The following is a 27658-nucleotide window of genomic DNA, read 5'->3' on the forward strand; positions in this document are numbered from 1 at the left end:
TTAATCTTACAATAACCTCTATACATAATCCACGTAAAATACATGAAAATACATAGATAAAAATAAATAAATATATGCAATCGTATTGTTCACTTATTGTTCAATATTCATTATTGTATGCTTCCCTACAAGAAAGATTTACTTGAGAGAAAGATTTGCTTGAGAGAGAGAGAGAGAGAATGACCATAATCTGGATTCTAATGGATCTGCCTATTTGCCACATTAATTTATTGCATTAATTATTAATATTTTCAATCGGAGTGGGGGAATTTTATTCTTATTCCATCACTACAATTCCATAAAATTAATTTAAAACTTTAAAACCTTTAAAATTACTAAAAATTCTTCTGTGTTGTTTTACTTATTTAAAATTCCATTTTGTGTAAGTAAAAAATTCCTTCTGTTTAAAAGTCACTAAGAAAGCAGTTTAAATCAAACTCTACATTAAGACCATTCGGCGTAAAGGAATCCATTTTAAAAATCCATTCGGATTCCAATCTGCTTAAAGTGCGGATTTTATGACTCCCCCTCCAATGTTTCTTATAGGGTATAATACCCCAGAAGATCATTTTTGAGGGGTCATTTTTGTGGTACTTAGCAAAGTGCCTAGATACAGTGTGCTTGTCACTTCCTTTTATTATGTTTTGCACATGCTCTTTTATATGAATTCTTAACAGGCGTTTTGTTCTCCCTATATATTGCAGTCCGCAACTGCATTGTAGGGCGTATACTGCTCCCTCTGTATTACAGCAGATGAAATCTCTGACTTTGTATTTGGTCCCATTACTAGTGGAAGAGAATTCTAATATTTTTTGTTTTGGATATTTTGTCTTTGTGCACGCAAAACATCTTTTGCAGGGAAAAAAACCTTTCCCAGTAAAAAATGAAAAAGGTTTCTTTGGGGGGTCGATGATGGTTTTCACTATTTTGTTCTTTAGTGTTGGTGCCTTTTTATAGATAAATCTTGGCTTTTCAGGTATGTTATTTTTCAGATGTTTATCTATTTTTAGAATATGCCAATGTTTCTTTATTATTTTTTCCACCGTTTTGTATTGCATGTTATAATTCAGTATGATTGGAGCATTCTCTGTATAGGTATTATTCTTTTGTTTCTTCTCTAATAATTCCTTTCTTTGTGTATTTTGTACTTCCATTATTTTATTTTTCATAAACTCATGTTCATATCCCTTATCCATAAATCTTTGAGTCAGGATCTTGGCTTGTTCTTCAAAATCTTTGTCTTTTGTACAATTCCTCTTAAGTCTCAATAGCTGTCCCTTTGGGATATTCCAAAGCCAATTTTTGTGATGACAGCTAGATATGGGTAGGTAACTATTACGGTCTACCTCCTTAAAGTGGGTCTTGGTAGATATTTTTCCGTTTTCTTGAGAGATAAGGAGGTCTAAATATGTGATTTCTTCCTCGCTAATATTCCACGTCAGCTTGATGTTTTTATTGTTCTTATTTAGTCCTTCTAGGAATTCCACAAGTGTATTTTTTGGTCCCTTCCAGAAGATTAGTCCATCATCTATAAATCTATTGTATAGAATGAGCTCTGATGGTTTATTTTGATAGATGGCTTCTTCTTCCCATTGGGCCATGAAGATGTTTGCTATACTCGGCGCGAATTTCGCGCCCATTGCGACTCCGGTTTTTTGGTGGTAATATGTGTTGTTATACCAAAAATAGTTTTTCTTCAGACAAAAATCCAAACATTTGATAATGAATTTTCTCTGCTTGCATATTAATCTAGTATATTTTCTTAAGGCCCATTTTGCGGCTTCGCATGCTTCATGATGCTTAATTATTGTATACAATGAGGCAACATCAATAGTGGCCATTTGTATTCTTTCTTGTTGTTGGGTGTCTTCAAGTATTTGCAGGATATGCTTCGTGTCTTTTGTAAAAGCCTTTGTTTGTGGGATTATAGGCTGAAGAAATGTGTCGATATATTGTCCCAATCTCATGGTGAGTGAATCTATACAATTCACTATAGGTCTCGGTGGGGGGTTTTCTCCATCTTTATGTATTTTAGGAATTGAATAGATTATAGGTGTTCTACAGGCTTCTGGTGTTAAAAACTTTGCTTCTTTTTTGTTGAGTATGTCTTTTTTTAGTCCTAGATGCATTAGTTGTTCCAATTCTTTTTTGTGTTTATGGATAGGGTTACTCAGTAGCTTGGTATATGTATCTCCATCATTTAACATATTTAACATAGTCTCTTGATATTTCTCTTTATCCTGAATTACGATCCCCCCCCCCCCTTTGTCAGCTGGTCTTAGTATTACATATTGCCTTTTTGTCAATTTTTTCAGGCCTGTTTGAATGGCTTTGGACTCATCATATTTCTTGATTTTAATATTTTTCAAATCATTTAAAACCAATTCTTTAAAAACGTTAATACACTTATTATCATTAACCTGAGGATTAAAAATGGATTTATTTTTCAAATTACTGTGCTGGATGACGTTGGACTCCTCAATTTTGTAGGTCGCTTTTGTTGGATTACTTAAAATATATTTTTTAATATTTAATTTCCTGACGTATTTTTGAATTCCTACATATGTTTCAAATTTATCTAGGCATTTTTTTGGTGCATATTTCAGTCCCTTATCTAGTACTAGTAATTCTTCTTGTGTGAGAGTCTTTTTGCTAAGATTAAAAATTCCCTCTCCTATCTTTCTCTTTTTCTTTTGTTTCCCCTCTCCTCCTCGGCATCCTCTCTTCTTTCTGGGCTTCTTCTTTGTGTTTTTTGGTCTTCTTTCTTTTTTGGGGAATGATTTCTCTTGCCCTTCTCTAAAAAAGACTTCTTATGGTCATTTTCTTTTTTTCCTTTTTCAGATTGATAATGTCTGTCATCTCTTCTTTCTTCTTCTCTCAAGTCTCTTAAGGGAGCATAATAATTGTGGGTAGGTATAGGGCTTCTGTCTCTCCTGTATGTTTCATGTGGGTAGTTTCTTCTGTCCCTTTTTTCATTGTGGTGTGATTCATAAGGTTGCTCTCTTCTTTCTCTTTGCCCATTATAATAGTTCGGTCTATTATAATTCCAATCCTGGGGTCTCCTATTAGGATTTTGTGGAGTTCTATATCCATTGGGTGTCCTATGTTCCGGTCTTCTTGCAGGTTGGTGGTAGTATCCTGTATTGTGTGGGGATCTTTGTCTTACTGGTGTTCTTAATCTTTGGGGTCTTGGTGGGTATTGATGGTAATTATACTCTCTTGAAGGCTCCCAATTTCTTGGTGGGTAGGTTTGATTGTTGTGATATATTGGTCTAGTATGCTCATAATCTCGGTGATCTCTATTTCTCTCTTCATATCTGTAGTTTCTTGGGGTGTTATAATATGATCTTTCTTGTTGTGGAAAATGGGTTTCTTCTTTTTGGGGGTTGCGCCTCCCTTCTCTATTTCCTGACCTAGGGGTGTTATAATAGGCTCCTTCTCTGTTTCTGTTTTCCGGTGTAGTTGGAGAAAGGTTATTCACCTGTCCATTAGTTTCCAACTTTTCTAGTTCGTTCAGGGCCTCTTCCATTCGAACTATTTTTTCAGGGGTTGAAAACGTGGAAATGGGGTCATTGACGCCAATTTGGCTTTGCCATTTAAATACCTGATCTGCTTTGTAATCATTCATATCTCTTACATATTTTTTTGTCTTTCTTTGTTGCGTTTCTTTATCCTTTATTTTCAAATCATTATTTACTTGTGCTGTTAATCTTAGAAATTCTTGTGTTTCTTTAAAAGGTTCCAGAAGTTTTTTCTGTTCTGCTATCAATGATTCGATATGTCTAAGTTTCTTTTGTTTTCTTTTTAGCAAGAAATCAATTAATTCCAGTCCTTTATCATTAAAGAAATTATACCACTCGTCTACAGCGTCTTTATCAAGTAATCCATCATTTATGGGTACTTCCCATCTTAATCTTCTGGGTACTATTTTGGGAAGTACCCATAAATGATGGATTACTTGATAAAGACGCTGTAGACGAGTGGTATAATTTCTTTAATGATAAAGGACTGGAATTAATTGATTTCTTGCTAAAAAGAAAACAAAAGAAACTTAGACATATCGAATCATTGATATCAGAACAGAAAAAACTTCTGGAACCTTTTAAAGAAACACAAGAATTTCTAAGATTAACAGCACAAGTAAATAATGATTTGAAAATAAAGGATAAAGAAACGCAACAAAGAAAGACAAAGAAATATGTAAGAGATATGAATGATTACAAAGCAGATCAGGTATTTAAATGGCAAAGCCAAATTGGCGTCAATGACCCCATTTCCACGTTTCAACCCCTGAAAAAATAGTTCGAATGAAAGAGGCCCTGAACGAACTAGAAAAGTTGGAAACTAATGGACAGGTGAATAACCTTTCTCCAACTACACCGGAAAACAGAAACAGAGAAGGAGCCTATTATAACACCCCTAGGTCAGGAAATAGAGAAGGGAGGCGCAACCCCCAAAAAGAAGAAACCCATTTTCCACAACAAGAAAGATCATATTATAACACCCCAAGAAACTACAGATATGAAGAGAGAAATAGAGATCACCAAGATTATGAGCATACTAGACCAATATATCACAACAATCAAACCTACCCACCAAGAAATTGGGAGCCTTCAAGAGAATATAATTACCATCAATACCCACCAAGACCCCAAAGATTAAGAACACCAGTAAGACAAAGACCCCCCACACAATACAGGATACTACCACCAACCTGCAAGAAGACCGGAACATAGGACACCCAATGGATATAGAACTCCACAAAATCCTAATAGGAGACCCCAGGATTGGAATTATAATAGACCGAACTATTATAATGGGCAAAGAGAAAGAAGAGAGCAACCTTATGAATCACACCACAATGAAAAAAGGGACAGAAGAAACTACCCACATGAAACATACAGGAGAGACAGAAGCCCTATACCTACCCACAATTATTATGCTCCCTTAAGAGACTTGAGAGAAGAAGAAAGAAGAGATGACAGACATTATCAATCTGAAAAAGGAAAAAAAGAAAATGACCATAAGAAGTCTTTTTTAGAGAAGGGCAAGAGAAATCATTCCCCAAAAAAGAAAGAAGACCAAAAAACACAAAGAAGAAGCCCAGAAAGAAGAGAGGATGCCGAGGAGGAGAGGGGAAACAAAAGAAAAAGAGAAAGATAGGAGAGGGAATTTTTAATCTTAGCAAAAAGACTCTCACACAAGAAGAATTACTAGTACTAGATAAGGGACTGAAATATGCACCAAAAAAATGCCTAGATAAATTTGAAACATATGTAGGAATTCAAAAATACGTCAGGAAATTAAATATTAAAAAATATATTTTAAGTAATCCAACAAAAGCGACCTACAAAATTGAGGAGTCCAACGTCATCCAGCACAATAATTTGAAAAATAAATCCATTTTTAATCCTCAGGTTAATGATAATAAGTGTATTAACGTTTTTAAAGAATTGGTTTTAAATGATTTGAAAAATATTAAAATCAAGAAATATGATGAGTCCAAAGCCATTCAAACAGGCCTGAAAAAATTGACAAAAAGGCAATATGTAATACTAAGACCAGCTGACAAAGGGGGGGGGGGGGATCGTAATTCAGGATAAAGAGAAATATCAAGAGACTATGTTAAATATGTTAAATGATGGAGATACATATACCAAGCTACTGAGTAACCCTATCCATAAACACAAAAAAGAATTGGAACAACTAATGCATCTAGGACTAAAAAAAGACATACTCAACAAAAAAGAAGCAAAGTTTTTAACACCAGAAGCCTGTAGAACACCTATAATCTATTCAATTCCTAAAATACATAAAGATGGAGAAAACCCCCCACCGAGACCTATAGTGAATTGTATAGATTCACTCACCATGAGATTGGGACAATATATCGACACATTTCTTCAGCCTATAATCCCACAAACAAAGGCTTTTACAAAAGACACGAAGCATATCCTGCAAATACTTGAAGACACCCAACAACAAGAAAGAATACAAATGGCCACTATTGATGTTGCCTCATTGTATACAATAATTAAGCATCATGAAGCATGCGAAGCCGCAAAATGGGCCTTAAGAAAATATACTAGATTAATATGCAAGCAGAGAAAATTCATTATCAAATGTTTGGATTTTTGTCTGAAGAAAAACTATTTTTGGTATAACAACACATATTACCACCAAAAAACCGGAGTCGCAATGGGCGCGAAATTCGCGCCGAGTATAGCAAACATCTTCATGGCCCAATGGGAAGAAGAAGCCATCTATCAAAATAAACCATCAGAGCTCATTCTATACAATAGATTTATAGATGATGGACTAATCTTCTGGAAGGGACCAAAAAATACACTTGTGGAATTCCTAGAAGGACTAAATAAGAACAATAAAAACATCAAGCTGACGTGGAATATTAGCGAGGAAGAAATCACATATTTAGACCTCCTTATCTCTCAAGAAAACGGAAAAATATCTACCAAGACCCACTTTAAGGAGGTAGACCGTAATAGTTACCTACCCATATCTAGCTGTCATCACAAAAATTGGCTTTGGAATATCCCAAAGGGACAGCTATTGAGACTTAAGAGGAATTGTACAAAAGACAAAGATTTTGAAGAACAAGCCAAGATCCTGACTCAAAGATTTATGGATAAGGGATATGAACATGAGTTTATGAAAAATAAAATAATGGAAGTACAAAATACACAAAGAAAGGAATTATTAGAGAAGAAACAAAAGAATAATACCTATACAGAGAATGCTCCAATCATACTGAATTATAACATGCAATACAAAACGGTGGAAAAAATAATAAAGAAACATTGGCATATTCTAAAAATAGATAAACATCTGAAAAATAACATACCTGAAAAGCCAAGATTTATCTATAAAAAGGCACCAACACTAAAGAACAAAATAGTGAAAACCATCATCGACCCCCCAAAGAAACCTTTTTCATTTTTTACTGGGAAAGGTTTTTTTCCCTGCAAAAGATGTTTTGCGTGCACAAAGACAAAATATCCAAAACAAAAAATATTAGAATTCTCTTCCACTAGTAATGGGACCAAATACAAAGTCAGAGATTTCATCTGCTGTAATACAGAGGGAGCAGTATACGCCCTACAATGCAGTTGCGGACTGCAATATATAGGGAGAACAAAACGCCTGTTAAGAATTCATATAAAAGAGCATGTGCAAAACATAATAAAAGGAAGTGACAAGCACACTGTATCTAGGCACTTTGCTAAGTACCACAAAAATGACCCCTCAAAAATGATCTTCTGGGGTATTATACCCTATAAGAAACATTGGAGGGGGAGTCATAAAATCCGCACTTTAAGCAGATTGGAATCCGAATGGATTTTTAAAATGGATTCCTTTACGCCGAATGGTCTTAATGTAGAGTTTGATTTAAACTGCTTTCTTAGTGACTTTTAAACAGAAGGAATTTTTTACTTACACAAAATGGAATTTTAAATAAGTAAAACAACACAGAAGAATTTTTAGTAATTTTAAAGGTTTTAAAGTTTTAAATTAATTTTATGGAATTGTAGTGATGGAATAAGAATAAAATTCCCCCACTCCGATTGAAAATATTAATAATTAATGCAATAAATTAATGTGGCAAATAGGCAGATCCATTAGAATCCAGATTATGGTCATTCTCTCTCTCTCTCTCTCAAGCAAATCTTTCTCTCAAGTAAATCTTTCTTGTAGGGAAGCATACAATAATGAATATTGAACAATAAGTGAACAATACGATTGCATATATTTATTTATTTTTATCTATGTATTTTCATGTATTTTACGTGGATTATGTATAGAGGTTATTGTAAGATTAAAGCCAAAAACCTCACTTCCGGGATTCATATATATATAAAAAAGCAAGTATTTGTATAAATGAATTCGGCAATAAGAAGCAATACGAGGGATTGTTTACATCCGCCGCTATTGCGTGCATTAGCCTCCAACAAAATAGCCGAGCCGACACTTCCGGCCCAACAAATATAAATTAACGTCACATCCGCTAGTAGGCCACTCCCTGAGGAAGTCACGTGATGTGACGTAACGCGTAGGAGGAGCCGCCAGTTAACCGGAAGTGACGTTACGGACCGGAGCGAAGTGTCTCCCAACGCCGCCGAGTTTTTTCCTTCATGCTTGTACTCTTACAATGAAATGTAAGTGCGATACTTTGTTTTATTAATAAAAGTGATCTTAACATACTACACCACGATGGCTCTCTTTGTCTAATGAGCCCGAGGTCACGCTAGCAGATTGGGATCACTAAGGACCATAGAAACATCGAGATAAGACCCCTGTTAAGGAACCAGATATCATCAGAAGGAATCAATAGACAGGACATCCGGGCCAGAAAGTACCCAATCGAGGGTTAATATATATTCAGGCGATTGTTTCAAGCTATTGAGGTGAGAAGTTAGGACACCCATAGGTGACACCTGGTGGAGGAACGAGTCACTGCACCCTGATTATTTGCATGGATGCACCTTTGTTTTTATAAGGAAATTGCACAGCTGAATATATTAGCACAGATTCTTTGCGGTGAAAAGTATATATGGACATTCACTGAAGACTGCACTTTATTTGTTTAAGATTAAATGTATTTATTTTACATATGGATATACACTGAAGTTTGTAAATAATTTTTATGCACAGATGGAATTTATTTATTGATTTATGTATTGGAATTCACTCATTGATTGAAGTTTTATACACAATAATTGATTAAGTTATTCAGTGATTTTAGACTATAAGCACTCAGCACTTCACAATTGATAACACTTGGCACCATTGTGGAAAATTATTTCAATTTTGAAAAGTTCTTAATTGAGTTGAATGTTTTAATAGGCATTGCAGAACTAACCAACACACCTACCTCACTACAGAACATACTATTTATTTATTTATTCATCCCAAGCACATTTATTTTAATCACCATCTCCACTTCTAAAAGCGCGCCACACAACCCTATATACAATATTTTACTGACTGGTGTCTGGTACCAGTTTAGTGGCGCAGCATTTAGAAAGGGATCCATCACCTCCAACAGCGCAGGTATCACCTTTACATATACAATGTTCCATGTGATTAACCTTGGTCAATCGCAGCTTTCATAACAAAACACACAGAATGAATAGATTTAATTAATAAAAATGGTTGTTTATATCAGTGATATTCACTGTTATAAGCAATCATAATGTGTATTGAAAAAAAAAAATCACCTAACGCTGTATTTCTCTGGTTACAGTATGCACAAAACAAAATCGTGAAACAGTAACTAAAAAAAAATAAAATAAAATAACAAATACTAATAAATTACATATATATCCTGCTCTCTCAGGCGGTGTGTTCAAGGAGCATTCCACAGGGAAATTGTTTTCTGGTTTGTAGGTCAGCAGTGGCTTCAGTGATGGCATGAGTTTGCCACTCAACCCAAAACCAATCCCTAATGGCCTTACTGGTAAGCCAGTAATGGTGTAACTGAAGTGGGATATGGAGTACAAGGGATACCTGGTCTCTGTGGATGGCTACATTAACATGCAGCTCGCCAATACGGAAGAGTATATTGATGGGGCATTGTCTGGACATCTTGGAGAAGTTCTAATAAGGTGTAATAATGTAATGTATATATGTGGACTAGAAGAGGAGGAAGAAGATGGCAAGATGAGAGAATTAAGCAATTTCCAAATTTTGTAAATTTATTTTGAAACTTCTCATTCGAGGTTATTGTTAGACTTTGTTTTTGTATGATTTGATAATATATATATGTATATATATATATATATATATATATATATATATATAACCTATATATTACCAGTCAGTGTCCTGTATCACTGTGACACAACATATGATGATGATGTACTGCACTGATGACAGTATGTAAAAAAAGAATGATTTCTTTATTTTCCAAAAAATTGTGGCAAAAAATTAAGATTTTAAAAAACTCCCCATGGCTCTTACTAAATACCTTGGACTGTTTACCTTCCAAAAAGGGGTCATTTGACATATATTTGTATTGTCCTGGCATTTTAGGGCCTTAAAAAAATGAGATGAGCTGTCAATATATCAGGATTGATTGACTTGTAGATATACTGTATATAGTAGGCCTGCGGAATTTAATCGTCGAATCGATGCATCGCGATGCGACCCTTCGTGATTCTGCATCGATTCGGGGTGCCTGCAAAATCGATTAGCTTGACGTCACTTCCGGGGTGGGCGGCGCTGGCGCTTGATGAGAGTGGCGGGCTGGCGGCGGCGGCGGCCGGGCTTGCGAACACATAGCTCCTCGTGGAAGAGGAGAGGAGGAGAGCAGAGCCTGCAGAGCAACCCGACCCACGGACTGCTGTCCCCCCAATGGACTGGCTGAGGAGGCCCTGCTTTCCCGACATGAGGCTCATCACCCGAGCCCTACTCCATACACCTACCGGCTACCGCTACTTCACCCACAACTGGCTGCAGCTCTGCTTCCTGGTAATTCGTGGCACTACAGAGCCCAGCATTACTCCTTACCAGGGCCTGCTATAATACAACTAGGAGCACTACAGAGCCCAGCATTCCTCCTTACCAGGGCCTTTTATACTACAACTAGGGGGACTACTACAGACTCTGTAGTCCCCCTAGTTGTAGTATAACAGGCCCTGGTAAGGAGGAATGCTGGGCTCTGTAGTGCCCCTAGTTGTAGTACAGTAGGCCCTGGTAAGGGGGAATTCTGGTCTCTGTAGTCCCCCTAGTTGTAGTACAGTAGGCCCTGGTAAGGAGGAATGCTGGGCTCTGTAGCTCTGTACAGAGCCCAGCATTCCTCCTTACCAGAGCCTGTTATTCTACAACTAGGGGGACTACAGAGCCCAGCATTCCTCCTTACCAGAGCCTGCTATACTACAACTAGGGGGACTACAGAGCCCAGCATTCCTCCTTACCAGGGCAAACGGTACTACAACTAGCATCAGGTAACTCTTCTAACCTGATGTGGCCTGCTCTAAAGGGGGATCTATGAGGGGACCTGCTCTACTAAAGGGGGATCTATGTGGGGACCTGCTCTACTAAAGGGGGATCTCTGGGGATGCTTGACTGCTCTAAAGGGGGATCTATGACAACCCTGCACTAAAGGGGATCTATTTCATAGATCCCCTTTAGAGCAGGGTCCCCATAGATCCCCCTTTAGAGCTCATTTCCCCTGGATCCCCTTTAGGGCAGGCCCAGGCTCCTCATAGATCTCCTTTAGAGCAGGGTCCCCATAGATCCCCTTTAGAGCAGGGTCCCTATAGATCCCCCTTTAGAGCTCAGTTCCCCTGGATCCCCTTTAGGGCAGGCCCAGGCTCCCCATAGATCTCCTTTAGAGCAGGGTCCCCATAGATCCCCCTTTAGAGAAGGGTCCCCATAGATCCCCCTTTAGAGCAGGGTCCCCATAGATCCCCCTTTAGAAAAGGGTCCCCATAGTAATCGTGATGCATTGTGATGCATCGCGGAATCGAATCGTATCGAATTGCGACCCTAATAATCGTAACCGTATCGAATCGTGAGGTAAGTGAAGATGCGCAGCCCTAGTTTGTGGACTCCATATCTTTCCTACAGACTACACTGATTTGGATTACTTTTTACGAATGAAATGTAGCAGAATACATTTTGGCCTAAATGTATGAAGAAAGATTAATATTATTATTATTTTTTTTTTTTCAAAATTCCGATTTTTTTTTTTCATTTATTTAGCAAAAAAAAAACACAGTGGTGATTAAATACCACCAAAAAGAAAGCTCTATCTGTGTCAAAAAATGCTAAATATTTTACATGGATACAGTGTAGCATGACTGTGTAATTGTTATTCAAAATGTGACAGCGCTGAAAACTGAAAATTGGCCTGGGCAGAAAGGGGTGAAAGTGACGGTCATTGAAGTGGTTTGACAACTTACTGTACTGGTGACATAGGGTGAGTGGCATGTCAGAAGAATGCAAAAGATAACTACAAGGGAAAATAGTCCCAAGGATTCACTGGGCACATTTCCGAGTAAATCCTTCACAAATCGACCTCTTAGAAAAGTTATGAGAGCTCCTTTCATAGTTTTCATTAGGAAGAAATCCTCATGTTTTATAACCTACTGTACCTTCTAGATTTCCTAGTTGTATCCCAGATTTACAGTAACAGCCAGGAACTCCGCCCACAATTCTACATTCCTCATCCGGAGCGCAGTCCACCCCTGAGCAGCTATATTCAGATTCTAGAAGAGAAGGAACACAAAGAATGATTTATAAACTGAGGCACATAACAGATATATAGATATATATATATATATATATATATATATATATATATATATATATATATACATACATATATATATATATATATATATATATATATATATATATATATATATATATATATATATATATATATATATATATATCATATATCTTTATATGTGTATACAGTATATATATATATATAGTATATATTGTTTTATAAATGAATACAATATACTGAGTTATGTTTTGTGTGAATACTTACCTGTACAATAGGCAAAGTTGCAGCTTGGTGGACTCTGTAGCTTATACACATAAAATCCTCCCGGACACATTTTCACAGAAATATTATAAGGTTGTGTACAGCATCCGTCATACCAGTTGGAACACATTGTGCGATTCACAATGACATCACTGACTGTAGGGTGGGAGCCGTTCATCCAGATGGGGATAGCAGTCCCACAGCTGTATTGTGGTATGCAGTGCTCAGGGATTTTCTGGTCATATTCTCCTTTAAACCGATACCAACCTGACAGGCCATTGTCACAATGATACCAGTAATCATATGTATTAGAAGTACTGCGCCAGGGGTCATTCAGTAAGGTGTAGCTGGAGCAAGGGTCCATACAGGAGTATGACCCAATGGACTTAATGCATTCTTCATTAGAGGCACACGGTGTTCCTTGTAGGCATTCATTGATCTCACAGTGATATCCATCTCCATAATATCCATAGGGACAAGTACAGGTGTAAGATCCAATATTATTTGTACATATAGCTACTGGATCACAGTTATTCAGAGATCTGTCCGCACACTCATCAATATCAACACAGCCAAATTCTGCATTATATTCAAATCCAGAGTAACAATTACAGGTGTAAGATCCGATAGTGTTCACACAGTCACCACCACCATAATAATAATAACAATTGTTGCTGTAATAGTCCTGACATTCATCTATATCACTACAAGATATTCCATCTCCAGCAAATCCCTCTTTACATGTGCATTCTCCGTATCCTCCAAACTCCGAACAAGTGGCATTCGGGTGACAGTCAGAGTCCGAACAAGTTCCTAAAAATAGAAAGAGTGTTTTCCTTATTATATTAGATATCACAGCACCTGATAAGAAGAGTAATAATTGGTGGACATAGGGATAGAATGGGGGTCATAAGATCATAAGAAAAAGGTGTCAGGTCCCTCAATTTTATGGGACCCATTCACAAATCGAATTCCTGTACCTACAACAATCTTTACAGAAACAATGGGGGACATTTATCAAATCTGTACTACAGCCAGGCAAACCACAAACTGGAGCATTGAGGCAGATCAGATGCACACTGTATGGTCATGTAGAAACTTCAATAGCTTCTGGTGGAAAATCTTTCAAATTATCTCAGAAATAACAAGGGTCATGAAAACAGTACGCAGATATGTGGCCTCACTGAACTGGGCTTTTTGTTCCATGGGCCCGCATATTTCTGTATCTGCCTTTGTGCTGGGAGGGTGCCACGCTGGGCACTCCCAGCACAGAGACCGGGTCTCACCAAGAGCCCAGGGTCCTGTACTAACAAACGGGACCTGAAAACCCCAGTTCTGAGTCACCTGATCGCTGTGCTAGCCTCTGATTGGCTATCCCAGATATCAGTCACTTTTGAGCCCGCCCCTGTGTTTCTCTCTCTGTGAATGCTTAGGAAAGATACATTGTATCTTTCTCTTTCCTTGCAGGGAGAAAAAAAAAGGTGTCAAAAATAAAATAAAACATTAACCACTTCAAGACCAGACCTTTTTCTGACACTTGTTGTTTACAAGTTAAAATCAGTTTTTTTTTTTTTTTTGCTAGAAAATTATTTAGAACCCCCAAACATTATACATTGTTTTTAGCAGGGACCCTAGAGAATAAAATGGAGATCGTGGCAATATTGTTTATCATAACATATTCGCGCAGCGGCCTTACAAACGCAATTTTTGGGGAAAAAATACACTTTTTTAAAAATAAAAAATAAGAAAACAGTAAAGTTAGCCCAAATGTTTTCTATAATATAAAAAATAATATTACGCTGAGTAAATAGATACCCAACATGTCATGCTTCAAAATTGTGCATGCTCGTGGAATGGCGACAAACATTGGTACTTAAAAATCTCCATAGGCGACATTTTAACAATTTCTATAGGTTACCAGTTCAGAGTTACAGAGAAGGTATAGGGCTCAAATTATTGCTCTCACTCTAACAATCGCATCGATACCTCACATGTGTGGTTTGAACACAGTTTACATATGTGGGAGCGACTTGCGTATGAGCACAAGCTAACCGGGACGGGGAGCTTTAATTTTTTTTTTTTTCCTATTTTTTTTTTTTTTTTACACTGTCCTTTAACCGGTTGCCGACCGCCGCACGACTATATACTGCGGCGGTCAGCCCCGGCCAGGCAGAGTGACGTATCGGTACGTCACTCGCCTGTCACTGACTTGCGAGCCTATCGCGGGCGGGCGCGCGCCCGCCGCGGCTCGTTCACAGGCAAGTCAGTGCGTGTGACCGGCGGACTCGATGTCCGCCAGTCACACTGCGATCGCTCCTGTGAAGGGAGAAAGACAGAGCAGCTTGTGTAAACAAGCCGCCCGTCATTCTCCCTGTGTAAAAGTGAAGATCTGTCCGTTCTACTATGTAGAACGGTTGATCTTTGCTTTTACACCAATAGGAATGTCCCTACACAGTTAGAATCACGCCCCTAGGACACACTTAACCCCTCCCTGTCCAATAAAGTTAACCCCTTCCCTGCCAGTGTCATTTTTGCAGTAACAGTGCATATATATAGCACTGATTACTGCAGTAATGTCACTGGTACCCCCAAAAGTGTCAAAAATGTCAGTCAAGGGTCCGATCTGTCCGCCACAATGTCGCAGTACCGAAAAAAAAATCGCAGATCGCCGCCATTACGCGTTAAAAAAAAAAACACCAAAAATGACAAAAATCTTTCCCTTTGTTAGTAAACGCAATAACTTTTGCGCAAACCAATCAAAATACGCTTTTTGCGATTTTTTTTACCAAACATAGGTAGCATAAAACAAATTGGCCGAAAAATGTTAAAACATTTTGATTTTTACTTTTTTTTTGGGGGAATTTCATATAAAAAAATGTGAAAAATATTGTTATTTTTGCAAAATTTACGCTCTTTTTTTGTTTATAGCGCGTGATCAAAAAATCGCACAGGTGATCAAATACCACCAAAAGAAAGCTCTGTTTGTGGGAAAAAAAGGACGTCAAATTCGTTTAGGTACAGCGTCGCACGACCGCGCAATTGTCCGTTAAAGTCACGCAGTAAAAAATCGCAAAAAAACCCCTGGTCCTTTAGCAGCCAAATCCTCCGGGGCTTAAGTGGTAAAAAAAAAAAAAAAAAAGAAAGATCACTTTTATTCCTATTACAAGGAAAGTAAACATCCCTTGTAATATAAAAAAGCATGACAGGACCTCTTTATTGTGAGATATGGGGTCAAAAAGAAATCACATCTCACATCTACACTAAAAAACAAACAAAAAAAAGTAATTTTTTTTTCATTATGAAAAAAAATGGGCTCTTTAAGGCCATTGGTAGGAAGCGACATTTGACGTCGCTCCAGTTCTCCAAGGCCATAGACAGGTGTCCCTAAATTTAAAGTGAAAACAATACCAGAAATAACTTGAAGCAAAAATAATTAAAAAATATATCACTTTAAATATATGATTAGAACAATTGTATAAACAGAACATCTCACAGATACACATATGGTAGTAAAAAGAAATCTATGGCTAAATTAAATAATATAAATATATTTGTTTGCGATTTTGGGCCAGTTTTTCTTTGATAATAAAATATAAGGAAATATCCATTACCATTTACCGTGAAGGGGTTAAACTTAGGAATAGATGAATTTTTCCAATGCTTTCACACTGTGATCACTTCTTTGGCAGCAAGGCTGACTCTCATTAGACATTGGAAATAGAACCTTGCACCAAATCTGTCTAAACTATTGGATTGTTTCCAATTAATTAAACATTTTAAAAATTATTAGCCATAATAAAAGATTAAAGTTTTACATTTGGGGACATCTGGAAGCCTTGAGTTACATGGGTTGGAGCCAAGTGCCCACAATACAACAGGTGACCCTGTGACAAGTTTTCAGTAGATAAGATGTTATATGTATTGCACTGTATCGTTTCTAACCACTTTATTATATTGAAAATATTTTGTGCAATAAATTGAGTTTTGGATTTGATATATACCTTATCTTCCTGAATGTGAATTATTTCCAATGGGGATGGGGGATTGAATATTACTGGGTCCCTAGGTGGATTCTATTCTGTACCTATGATTGGAATTGTCACAGTATTCTAATACTAATATTCCAATGAGGCATCTGGGTGATGTGTGGTCTGCTTCAATAAACTGAAGGACCTCTGCGGAAATACTTGGGTAGGGATGAGCTTCGAGTTAGAGTCGAAGGTAAGTTCAACTCGAACATCGGTTGTTCGATCATTCGTAGAATGACAAAAAAATGTGCTTCTGCGCAGGAAATTCAAGACCCCATAATGCACTGCGCACGCGCAGCGCGTGCGGCACTTTATGTGATTGGTCAAAGCATGCACCTTGACCTCACGCTTTGGCCAATCAAATGATCTCTGCCATGGTTGGACAAAAGGCAGGCTGCCTTTAGCCAATCATGGCTCAGGGGCTAAGTACACACCCCACACTACATAAAGGCTGCTTGCGCAGCCGCAGCATGTAGTGTGATTGTGCGGGCGAGGAGACAGGGAGAGGAATGTGTTTGAGGCACGGCGAGAATAGCTTTTTTTGCAGTTTGTAAGACAGTGCGGTGAGACATTCCTAGCAGTGTAGGGAGGGAGAGAGATTTGTGCGTTTTACAAGTTCAGAGATCAGATAGTGAAGTATATTCAGTAGTGCATACCATAGACCATATACCATACATAGATCTCTATCTATATATATAGGGCTATTGATTACATCATATCAGTTCATTGCGTATTTTATCGGTCATTTGCATATACTGTATATCCATCACATCTCTATCTATATATCGGGCAATTGATTACATTAGATCAGGTGATTAAGTACTTTATCGGTCACTTGCGTATACCCTATATCCATCTGATCTATATCTATATATAGGGCTATTGAATACATCATATCAGGTCATTGAGTATCTATCGGTCAGTTGCGTATACCCTATAATGATATCTATCAACATCATGTCCGAAAGGCCGACAAGGAGAGGCAGACGCTCACAGGCAAAGAAAAGAGGGCAAGCAGCCTCTGTGTCCACAGTGAAAAGTGGTGGTCACAGTTGACATGGTGCATCCTCTGCAGGCAGGGCATGCCCATCCTTTATTTCTGGTGCTGCCCCTCATATTTAGCCACAACATGTGGAAGAGCTTGTGTATATTACTATATACATAAGTCACTCTAGGAACATCTTATTGAGTGTGTGTATTTACTTGCTGAATTGAGATCATCCACACATGATGAGTCTTGGGAGTTGGGATTGGTGTCTCAGCGTTTCTCTACATGACTACTGAAGTGGAATATTTCTGCAGCTGTAAATCCACATTATACATAAAACGCATGAGCGTTACAGTAAGTCTCCCATAATGTATTAGTATGACATGCATACTAGTGCATTATGATTTAAACCTGCAAGAGGACACATTTTTGGACTTTCTCAAGGAGAATTTACTACTGCTTTAAGGGAATGGTTTTTGGAGGACTCAAGCTGGAAATGGGATGAGGATAATTGTGTACCAAATGTCCCTTACTGCATTCATCAGCTGCTGAACATTCTGAAGGAGACATTTAGTACACAATTATCCTGATCCCTATTCCAGCTCGTGTGTTCATGTTCTCCAAAACCCATTTTCCTAAGCCCCTAAGGAAGGGGGTGGACTGAGTCCTCCATAACTCTTGGAGATCATTGCATACTTTGGTGTAAAACCTTACATTTGGAATTTACCATTCTGATGTAGTGCTCCAAACTTTGGATATAACCGTAATAATTGTAAGTTGGATTTGCTGCCTCATTCATCAATTTATGATTTCATATCATAAGCATAAGACTCAAATTATTAAACCTTTGTGCCCTTCAATATTGTATGTAATAGCTCTTGTCTCTACATCAATCACTGTTACTTTTACAAAATTAAATAAAGACTAAGTTAAGTTAAAAAATAATAAGGATAGTCCTGTAACAGAATAAACCCGGCCATTGACCACTTCTTAATTGTGTGTCTGTTTTGCGTGGAAAACTTTCTCATCTCTAGCAGTAAACTTGTCTCAGACCTACAAAATGATTTTGTCTTTTGCACTTTGCTGCAGGGGTCACAAATGCAAAAAAAAACTGTTGCACAGACGCCTGATTTGTAATATGTGTCACTGATTTGCCTAAAAAAAGTCCCTTAATAAATTTTAGGGTGAACAGGAAACACCCAAAGCTGAAAAAGTATCACCAAGATTGATGTCATTTTGTAGAAAACAAACTAAAGTAAAAGCAGAAGTTTTGTTCTGTAAATCTCTGGGGCGATGACCATATTGAATATCATCTATAGACTGGTGAGCTCTACACATAACAGGAAAATAATAGAACTGTAATATTTTCATATAAATAAACTACAAAACTATCATACATTGGGCTTACCTGATTTGTCCAACTCTACAAAAAAAAAAAAAAAAAAAAAAAAGAACATTAGATTTTGTTTCTTGGTATGCATCTCTTGCAATTAGCAAATCATCATTCCAGATAAAGTGACATTTAGTGAGAAGTATAGTTATAAATGATCATTTACACTCTGCTAACAATACATTGCTCACATTCCACTCTACATGATGCTGTACTATGTGTGGTTAGCATTGTATTCAGGTAGGGTTGAGGTCCATGCTTTAAAAAAAAAAAACATATATTTGGTGATTGGTATATCCAGTCCATAAGGATTTCATTTCACAGGATGGAACATAAACAGTAGATAAATGATAGTGGAATTTGAGGACATTGAACATTAACAGCAGTGGAAAAACGATAGCCATGTCAGATTCAAGGGGCTTTGGTGATGGCAGGGGGTCTCATTAGCGAGGCTGTTGAGGTAAATTAAAATGTGAAGTCTGCGGTCTAGAAGAGCTGACATCAGACCCACAGGAGAAATAATTAGACACTCCTTGTCTCAGAGCCTTCTTGTTTTATCCACTTTGTTTAGCTTAAAGTGATTGTAAACCCAATTTTTAAAAATAACTAATATGTCATACTTACCTGCACTATGCAATGGTTTTGCTCATAGTAGCCCGGATCCTCCTCTTTTCAGGTCCTCTGCCAGTGCTGCTGGCTCCTCCCTCTGCCCAGTGCCCCATAATCTCTCACGCCACGCTCTGTGTGTCCATTGATACACAGAATTCAGCTTGGCCCAACCCTCAATATTTCCTCAAAGGCTGTAATTGACAGCATAGGAGTGGAGATTATGGCACATTGCTGCAATCAGATCTATGTCCTGAAGAGAGTGGCTGTGGAAGATTATGGAATTATGTGTTGTTTTAAGACACTTTAGTGCAGCACTTCTTGAGAAACTGAAGATTCTCTAGAGCAGGGGCGCCAAACTCAATTTCATTGCGTGCCGCATCAGCAGTAGGGTTGTCCTCAAAGGGCCAGTTGTATCTGGGATGTACAGCGTGCAGGGTTCAGGAGTGCAGAGTTTAGAACTCAGGGGCGGGGTTACGTACAGAGTGCAGTGTTCAGAAGTGCATTTTGTGCAGAGATCAGGACTATGCCATGTTCAGAGTACAAGGTTAAGGAGAGCTCTATGTGTACAGAGTGCAGGGTCCAGGGGTGCATTATGTAAAGAGTGCAGCATTCAGGGGTGTGCTGTGTATGGAGTGCAGGGTTTAGGGGTGCACTGAGTTTGTAACCCCAATCCCCATGAAGCTTCCTCGCATCTCTTTCACCTACCTTGCCCAGCTCTAGTGTTTCCCTGTGTAGGCGGCTCTACTACCTGTGTATTTTTAGGGAGATCATTCTTACTTTTGGATTCTGGAGATCTGTCCCCTCTGTGCCCTACCATGAGTGTTTCCAGGAATCTGTTAGATATGAGAGCCGCTGAGGGCAGAGCTGTCCCTTGTAAACACAGAAGGCTTCTGTATTTATAGTGACAGCGGGGAGAGGGAATGAAGGGTGAGAGCCGGAGGTGGCAGAATGGAGTTCCGGCCATGTTCTGGCTGCAAAACTGGGTGTGAGGGCCACATGACAAGGCCTGGAGGGCCACATTCAGCCTATGGGCCTGGTGTTTGACATACGTTCTCTAGAGTAACAGTTATGGACATCAGAGGGTGCATCTAAATGTAGTTTTTATTAAAACATTGTATGTAAGTAGACAATTGGCAACTTACACAATACACATGGCGATGACTTGCATGTAAGTGTAAACATACATATGTCATCCTCTGGGGGTGATTCTTCTCACAGCAGGACACGCTTTCAAAGGAATTCCAGCATCCGGGCTTGTGGTAACATGGATGAGTCAGACTCACACTGGTCCATCAGTCTCTCAGCTTCTCTGGAAACAGGAAGGCAAAACTGGGTTCCACAACAACTAGGCTCCTGTAGATGTCGGTGGAAGCCTTGGATATTAAAGGAGGACAGAAGTCCACCTGTGGTGGAAAGCAGAAGTGATATTATTTGCTTGGGTGTGTAGTTTTGAGGTGGGCATGCTTTTTTCTCAAACCGTTGAAGATGCATGTGAAGTTTTATTTTGAAGCATCAATTGTAAGCAGTACATGAGTGAGCCTTTTTCTTTTAAGTCAAAATAATTTGAAAATGTGAAAAACATAATTAATGCCATGTGCACAATGAATGCAAGCTATTTAATCAACGTTATCCAAAATAAAACTTCAGATGCATTTTTTGGTTGTTGACATGCTGGCAATCAGTGTGGGCTGCTAGTAATTTTAATTAGTTCTGCTATATTTACATGCTGGGCCCTGTAGTCATCTTCCTGTATATAAACCAGCCTTGCCTATCTCTGTCTTCATTAGTTTGAGAAAGAGGCGGCCAACCTTGAAATGGGTAACCACGTTCCCACGTACGTGATGTCACTTCTGAAGCCATGTGCATTCCACCACTGGCCTACTTCTGTTCCTCCTTTGCTCTCCAAGGCTTCCATTGACATCTATAGGAACCTAGCTACTGTGGAACACAGCCTGTCCTAGCTATTTCCAGAGGAGCTGAGAGACTGACTACGAGGCTGACTCATACATGTTGCCACAAAGTACCTAATTACCTATAGCTGTGTGTTGTCAATTCTAAAGCGTGTGTTCCTTTGATTTACTGCCACACAGTCTGCTGCCCCTGGCTTCCATTGACATCTACAGGAGCTTAGCTGCTCTGGAATCCATCCTGGCCTTCCCCTTCTATGACTGAGAACCAAGCAATCAAACACGATACCAAGCTCCGTGAGCAGAGAGCCAGGGACTGTCAGGCACTTGCTTTCTGCTTTGCCTCCCCCCCTTACTCCACTCACTGGAGTGCTGGGCTGGGGAGAGGGCAGGAGCAGCTAGCTCAGGCTGTTGGCAGCTTGCTGAGAGGCTGAGCCAGGTGCCGGTTCAGGCATGTTGGTAGATCCTGACCATATGGTCACGATCTTTCCCCAGCCTGGAACGGCTTATTGATGTCGGCAGACAGCGGGCTTTAGAATGAATGAATTAATTAATTAACTGCACTCCTATGAACAAGCTTTGGCTGTGCTTCTCCTTTAAGGTAAAAAAAAAAAAAAAAACATTCTGCCTTTAGAACTTCATTGTCACTACTATGCTTTTTTTTTTTTTTTTTTTTTTTTTTTTTTTTTTACAAAGCAAACATTTTCACTTATTGTCCTATTTTTGCAGGAATTTCAGCAAATTAAAACTCCAAATCTTGCTTCTTACTAAATACTGTATAACCTCCACTGATAGTGAAAAATGCTCTTTAAAGAGAGTTGTATGATACTTGGTTACAGAGAAAGGGCAATAACAACAATAAACAATTGGCTGAAAGCCCTTCATCACATTTCCCAAAGTGATTGTGAAGTTCCTGACAGTTCTGCATAATGAGAAAATGGGACTAAAAATTCAAAAAATTGGGATGCAGTCTGGGTAAATAAAAAAAAAAAAAAAAAACAAGCAGGATCTCCTAGCAACCCTGAGAGTATTTTATACATTAACAAATTAGAAAAAATTAGATTTTGGAGGATAGCAGCATTGGTAATCTCAGACAATAGCAGTAAGGAATACAGCAGTAAGCAATGTAAGAGTAAGACAGTGTGCCAGACTTATTCCAAAAATAATGCCAAGGATACTTAGATATTACTATGTAAGTGGGCCTGAAGGTGGCAGGAGCCTTGAGATGGAAAGATAACAATAGCAGTAGGCATCCTCATCCCCTGAGGAAGTCATGTGACCGCGACGATACGCATTGGGACGTACTGGAAAGGTGAACCCGGAAGTGTGGCCGATGGATGGACTGTGCACAAAATTTCAAGCTCGTTTTTTTTTCTGAAATGTGAGTTCTATATTTTATTGCAATAAATTGAGTTTCTACTTACTACACTATATGAAGCCCTTGTTTTTCTATGTCACTTTAACCGAGCGGGGGGTTGATCTAATATCTGCCAAAGAAGTTTGATTACACAGAGCACTCCTTCCCGGTTCTAATAAAGGAATTATACCATCATTGTCAGTGGATTTGATTTTTGCTGTTACCTTACAGCAGTAAGGTAAGGGTGTAGTACACCCAGAGAAGATCTTTTTTCCTATGCACCTTCCCTGGGTTTATTTGGTGTTGTCTGGTGTTGGGAATTCTCTCCTAGATCATTGGCTGTTTCCATTGTTTACATCCCAGGATTCAGTGGATCCCACTAACCTTCTGGATTGACAACTCCCACATGTTATGTGGACATTTTTTGCTTGTACACAATTTGTGGACTTTATATGTCTTGATTATAATTATTTTTTAGTATATATTTTTTCTTTTATTTGTCTGTTCACTTCACATGCAAGGTGTTTTTTTATGGATCTCCCACCTGTTGTTATTTCATCACTTTATATGAGTCACAAATTTATCCACATTTGATATCTGCACTAACATCCATTTGATTTTCACCTTCTACGTTAATATTGATTTATGAGATTTAGCGCAACACTTATTTATTTTTGTTCATCTCAGTTTTTTCAGCCTAGGATGGGCTGATTGGTGGTTGCAGATTTATCATTACCATTATACATATTGCTTCACTTCTTTAAGATAGCGCAGGGGTTATTCATTTTTTCACTTTCAGCAGTAGGCATAGATGTATAAATAGTGTGAGACATTATTTAAAAAAATTGTAGCAGATGACAATTGGCAAGCTAACAAACTACTAAAGTACAGACTGACTGGCAATAGTCAAAGACACAGACTAATAAGATGCATGTTCTGTTAAGAGGATACACTGAAAAAAAAATCTGTTTCTTTTTGTACAACAATCTAAAAGAGGGCACTAACATTAGCTTACGCTGCCCTCCCTGTAGCCAATTGCTGTAAATGGCTCTTTCACTCCATGCTACCACAACAATCTCGCCATTCCTTCTCCCTCAACCACAATGGGAAGATATGAATTCTGGGAGGAGCTCCCTTTCATACCAGATGGGGGATAGAACATTTTGATGGATCACAGCAAAAATATTGGCTCAATGGAGGCCACATGGCTCCCAGAAGCTGTTTTGGAATCTGAAATGCCAAAAAAACACCCCAAAATCCGGATTCATTATTTTCCGAATTTAACATATCCATTAAGTGTGATCTGAATGTACCATTATTCAAATATTGAGAATGACTCTATTAGACAAGTTCTAGGAGAGGACCTGTCAGAGTCAGAATTATTCATATACACCAAGATGATAGAACTTACCACTAAATCCCAATATCTGAACAGAAAGTGATGTATTCCCCTGAGCATTCAGAATCCAGGATCCTGCAGCCGGACTTTTTACCAAATGGGAACTTAGAATAGCAAGATCGTAGAAGAAATAGTAATAGTAATAGTAATAGTAATAGTAATAGAAGTAATCGTAGTAGTAGTATGGATTTTTTTCAAATGTAAATGTGTTTCCTAAAATAGTAAAGGATAAATAAATAGATACAATTTTAATACAGTTATAAATTGAAAACAAGTCTAATAAATGCATTTTGTTATCACACATTTGTAAGTCTAATATTCAACCAATATCATTCAATTAGGGGAAGAGGGCGGTATGCAGACAGATTACATTTTGCTTTGGTAGAATTTCACATACAAGCTTCCAAGGGTGGAAATCCAATCCCAACAAATTCTACAAATTCCTCAACATGTATATATTGATTTCATGTCATCCACAAAATATTATCTCCATAGTAACACTAAGCTGGCTAGATGCCTTACCTATGAAATATTATTAGTTATTATATATACAGTAATAGTAATGATATATATATGTATTGTTTGCTGTGTATCAGAAGGGCTTCTGTGGTTAATGTTGTTTAACAGAGATGAACTCGCTTATCAGAATGATTAACTGGACATTGATTAGGGCTCCTTTTGATTTCTAAATATTCTGAACCCTTTTAGACTAGGATACAGAGAAAGGGAAAGAATTTTGCCAGGGTCCTAATAGATCTATGTAGAACATCCCTGGGTACCTGTATTGAAATGTTTTGAAGTTAGTAGCAGATAATTGTAGCCTTATTAGTGCACTTGTGACAGACTCAATTGTTTCTGAGATCAGTAGCAGAAAGGTTAAAAGCTAGTGAAGCTGTTTCTTGTTCCCCATGACTTCCATTACATTGGTCTTTCTCCTGTTCCTGCTCCAACCCTTTCTGATTTCAAGCCAGAAAACCAGGGCACTCAAAAGCACTACAGCATGGTTGTAACAATTCAATGATTTGTGTGCTTCCAGTATACCGTCAGTCTACTCCAGGATGAAGGAATGCACACAGATCCCACACATTAAAGTGTACTGTACATCTTTCCCTGATGAAGTGACCACTAAAGAGCCACGGAAAACATTAACGATGTGTTTTAACCTGATCTTATGATCAATAAATACTGACCTTCCTGAAGAATTAATTTGGAAGCAGCTTTTTATTTAATGGGCACCTCTTCTGACCACAATTTAGTTTCAATGTTGGGGACTTAAGCCCTTTACCATTGTTCACTGGATCTGATTGTAGCCTAATGCAATGGAAGTCTCTGATGAGCGTTGAGATTGACCACCCACACTCTGCATGGAGACAGTCATATCCTTCACATGCGCTAAATTAGGTAGCTTGACTCTAGGATTGGTTTCCAGTAACCCTGTGCATGTGATTATGCCCTTACTGCACTTTCTGCTATCCTTTCCATTAAAGTAAAACTGAATACTACACTTAGAAGGATCTCTCCTGTGGCTTTTTCACCTTTTCTCTGCTCACCTGGAGCACCATTGACACATTTAAGATATCGCTGTCAAGGTTCTTATTTTATAAAACATTTTGAGTTATCACATTCAGTATCATGATGTCAGTTGTCATTGTGATCTCAAATTCATTACATGATAATAATAGGTATTGCGATGTTACAAATACCACAAGACATTATTGTGATGTCATGGTGAAAAACAGCCATGTGAAAAATTACTGCAACTATGATACCCAATATGCAGGAAATTCATGTACTCTACATCCTGCCAGGCACACAGCTGGTGGGAAGTATTTGGCACTAGTGATGAGCCGAACACCCCCCTGTTCGGTTTGCACGAGAAAATCTCGAACAGGGGAAATGTTCTAGCGAACATACGAACACAAACATGAAAAATAACATGTCCTCATTTTAAAGGCTTAAATGTAAGTGATTATTAATCACCTGCTGGCCAAGGATACGAACCCACAGCCTCTCAGCCCCTCACTTGCTAGCCTGTTTTTCTAACAGCTAAGCCACCGAGGCAGCTGAGGAACCTAAGACTCTCTCTGCCTAAAAATTCTCTATCTGAGTTTGACAGCTCTTTTATAGGGCTCTGACATCACCAGCACCCCATAATCCATTGCTCAGGTGCAGTGAATAAATTACTGACGTCACTTCAGAAGGGACGGGACAATTAATAGGTTTTAATTAAAATTAATCACCCGCTGTCCTGGAGATTCAAACACACAGCCTTAGGTTTACCAGCCCGCTATGCTACCTGCTAAGCCACCGAGCCAGCTGAGCAACTGTGGACTCTCCCCATAATCCATTGCTTTAGGTGCAGTGAATAAATTACTGACGTCAGTAATTTATTCACTGCACTTGAGCAGTGCATTGTGGGACGGCTTGTGATGTCAGGTCACTATATAAGAGCTGTCGAAATCAAAACAACTCATTCTGCGGGAAGCGTCTGGAGAAGCAGGAGCTTCTTCTTTTTTTTTTCTATTTTTCAGGCGGACGGGCGACTGATCATCAGAATTTTTTTATTTTTTAATAACATACTTTTCCAAAACTGGCTTTTGTCATTTTTTTTGTACACTTTTTTGGTGAATGGGTAGAGGTACCATGTACCCGATATCCATTCACATAGGGGGGGCGGGATCTGGAGGTCCCCCCGCAGACCCCCACAACCACAGCCCAGGGTAGCGGGGAAGAGACCCCTGTCCCAATCAACATATGGGCAAGGTGCTTTGGGGTGCGGGGGAAGGGCCCCCCCCCCCGCCCAAGAGCACCCACCCCCCATACTGAGGGCATGTGGCCTGGTATGGTTCAGGAGGGGTGGAGCACTTGCTCGCCCCCACCCCTATCCTAGCCATCCAGGCTGTGTGCTCGGATAAGGGTCTGGTATGGATTTTAGGGGGAACCCCACGCCGTTTTTTTTTTTAATTTTTGCACGGGGTTCCCCTTAAAATCCATACCAGACCCGAGGGGCCTGATATGGATTGGGGGGACCCCATGCTGTTTTTTTCAGCAATACTGACATAAACTGATATAAACTGAAGTGCATATATATATATATATATATATATATATATATATATATATATACATAAATAACTTTGATCTCAACAAACTAAAAATCTCTCTCCCTGCTAGCAATGTATTATTAATTATAAATTTTCACTTATAAATCGCTAGCTGGTCAATGGATTCAATCTCACAGCTATTGCAGGTTTGGTATTCTACCAGCTACACCACCGCTAAGTACGGTTAGGTCAACTTCACTTTTTCTGCCTAACTAACTCCTATCTCACCCTACACACTGATGATGAGATAAAAGTTAGGGAGAGTGTTTTCAGCTTAAGCAGGATTTGTGGCGTAGGTTGTAGACTACCAGGCTTGTAATAATAAGAGCTGTAAGTTCAATTCCCCCTGCCAACCAAGT

The 27658-nt window shown here is 38.6% G+C and overlaps 2 protein-coding genes and 1 pseudogene across 3 annotated transcripts in view; 1 reads left to right on the forward strand and 2 right to left on the reverse strand.

The window, feature by feature from the left end:
• Positions 1-27658, reverse strand: part of LOC309558391 (uncharacterized protein) — a gene marked incomplete at its 3' end in the record, with an annotated part of 897500 nt that overhangs the window by 822663 nt on the left and 47179 nt on the right. The gene's annotated exons all lie outside the window — the stretch shown is intronic.
• The window catches only part of LOC309557610 (uromodulin-like), a gene marked incomplete at its 5' end in the record, with an annotated part of 75839 nt that overhangs the window by 38597 nt on the left and 9584 nt on the right, over positions 1-27658 (reverse strand). Inside the window, 4 exons of the mRNA XM_082260401.1 lie at positions 12117-12230; positions 12521-13330; positions 18942-18956; positions 24208-24408. Coding sequence (XP_082116527.1) covers positions 12117-12230; positions 12521-13330; positions 18942-18956; positions 24208-24408 — 1140 coding nt within the window. The remainder of the gene's footprint in view (positions 1-12116; positions 12231-12520; positions 13331-18941; positions 18957-24207; positions 24409-27658) is intronic.
• On the forward strand, positions 9363-9723 carry LOC309557452 (small nuclear ribonucleoprotein F-like; annotated as a pseudogene). The gene has a single exon. The product of its transcript is annotated as a small nuclear ribonucleoprotein F-like (transcript).

Source organism: Pelophylax lessonae, assembly GCF_965119305.1.
Source record: "Pelophylax lessonae genome assembly, chromosome: 6".
In the NCBI taxonomy this organism is placed as follows: Eukaryota; Metazoa; Chordata; class Amphibia; order Anura; family Ranidae; genus Pelophylax; species Pelophylax lessonae.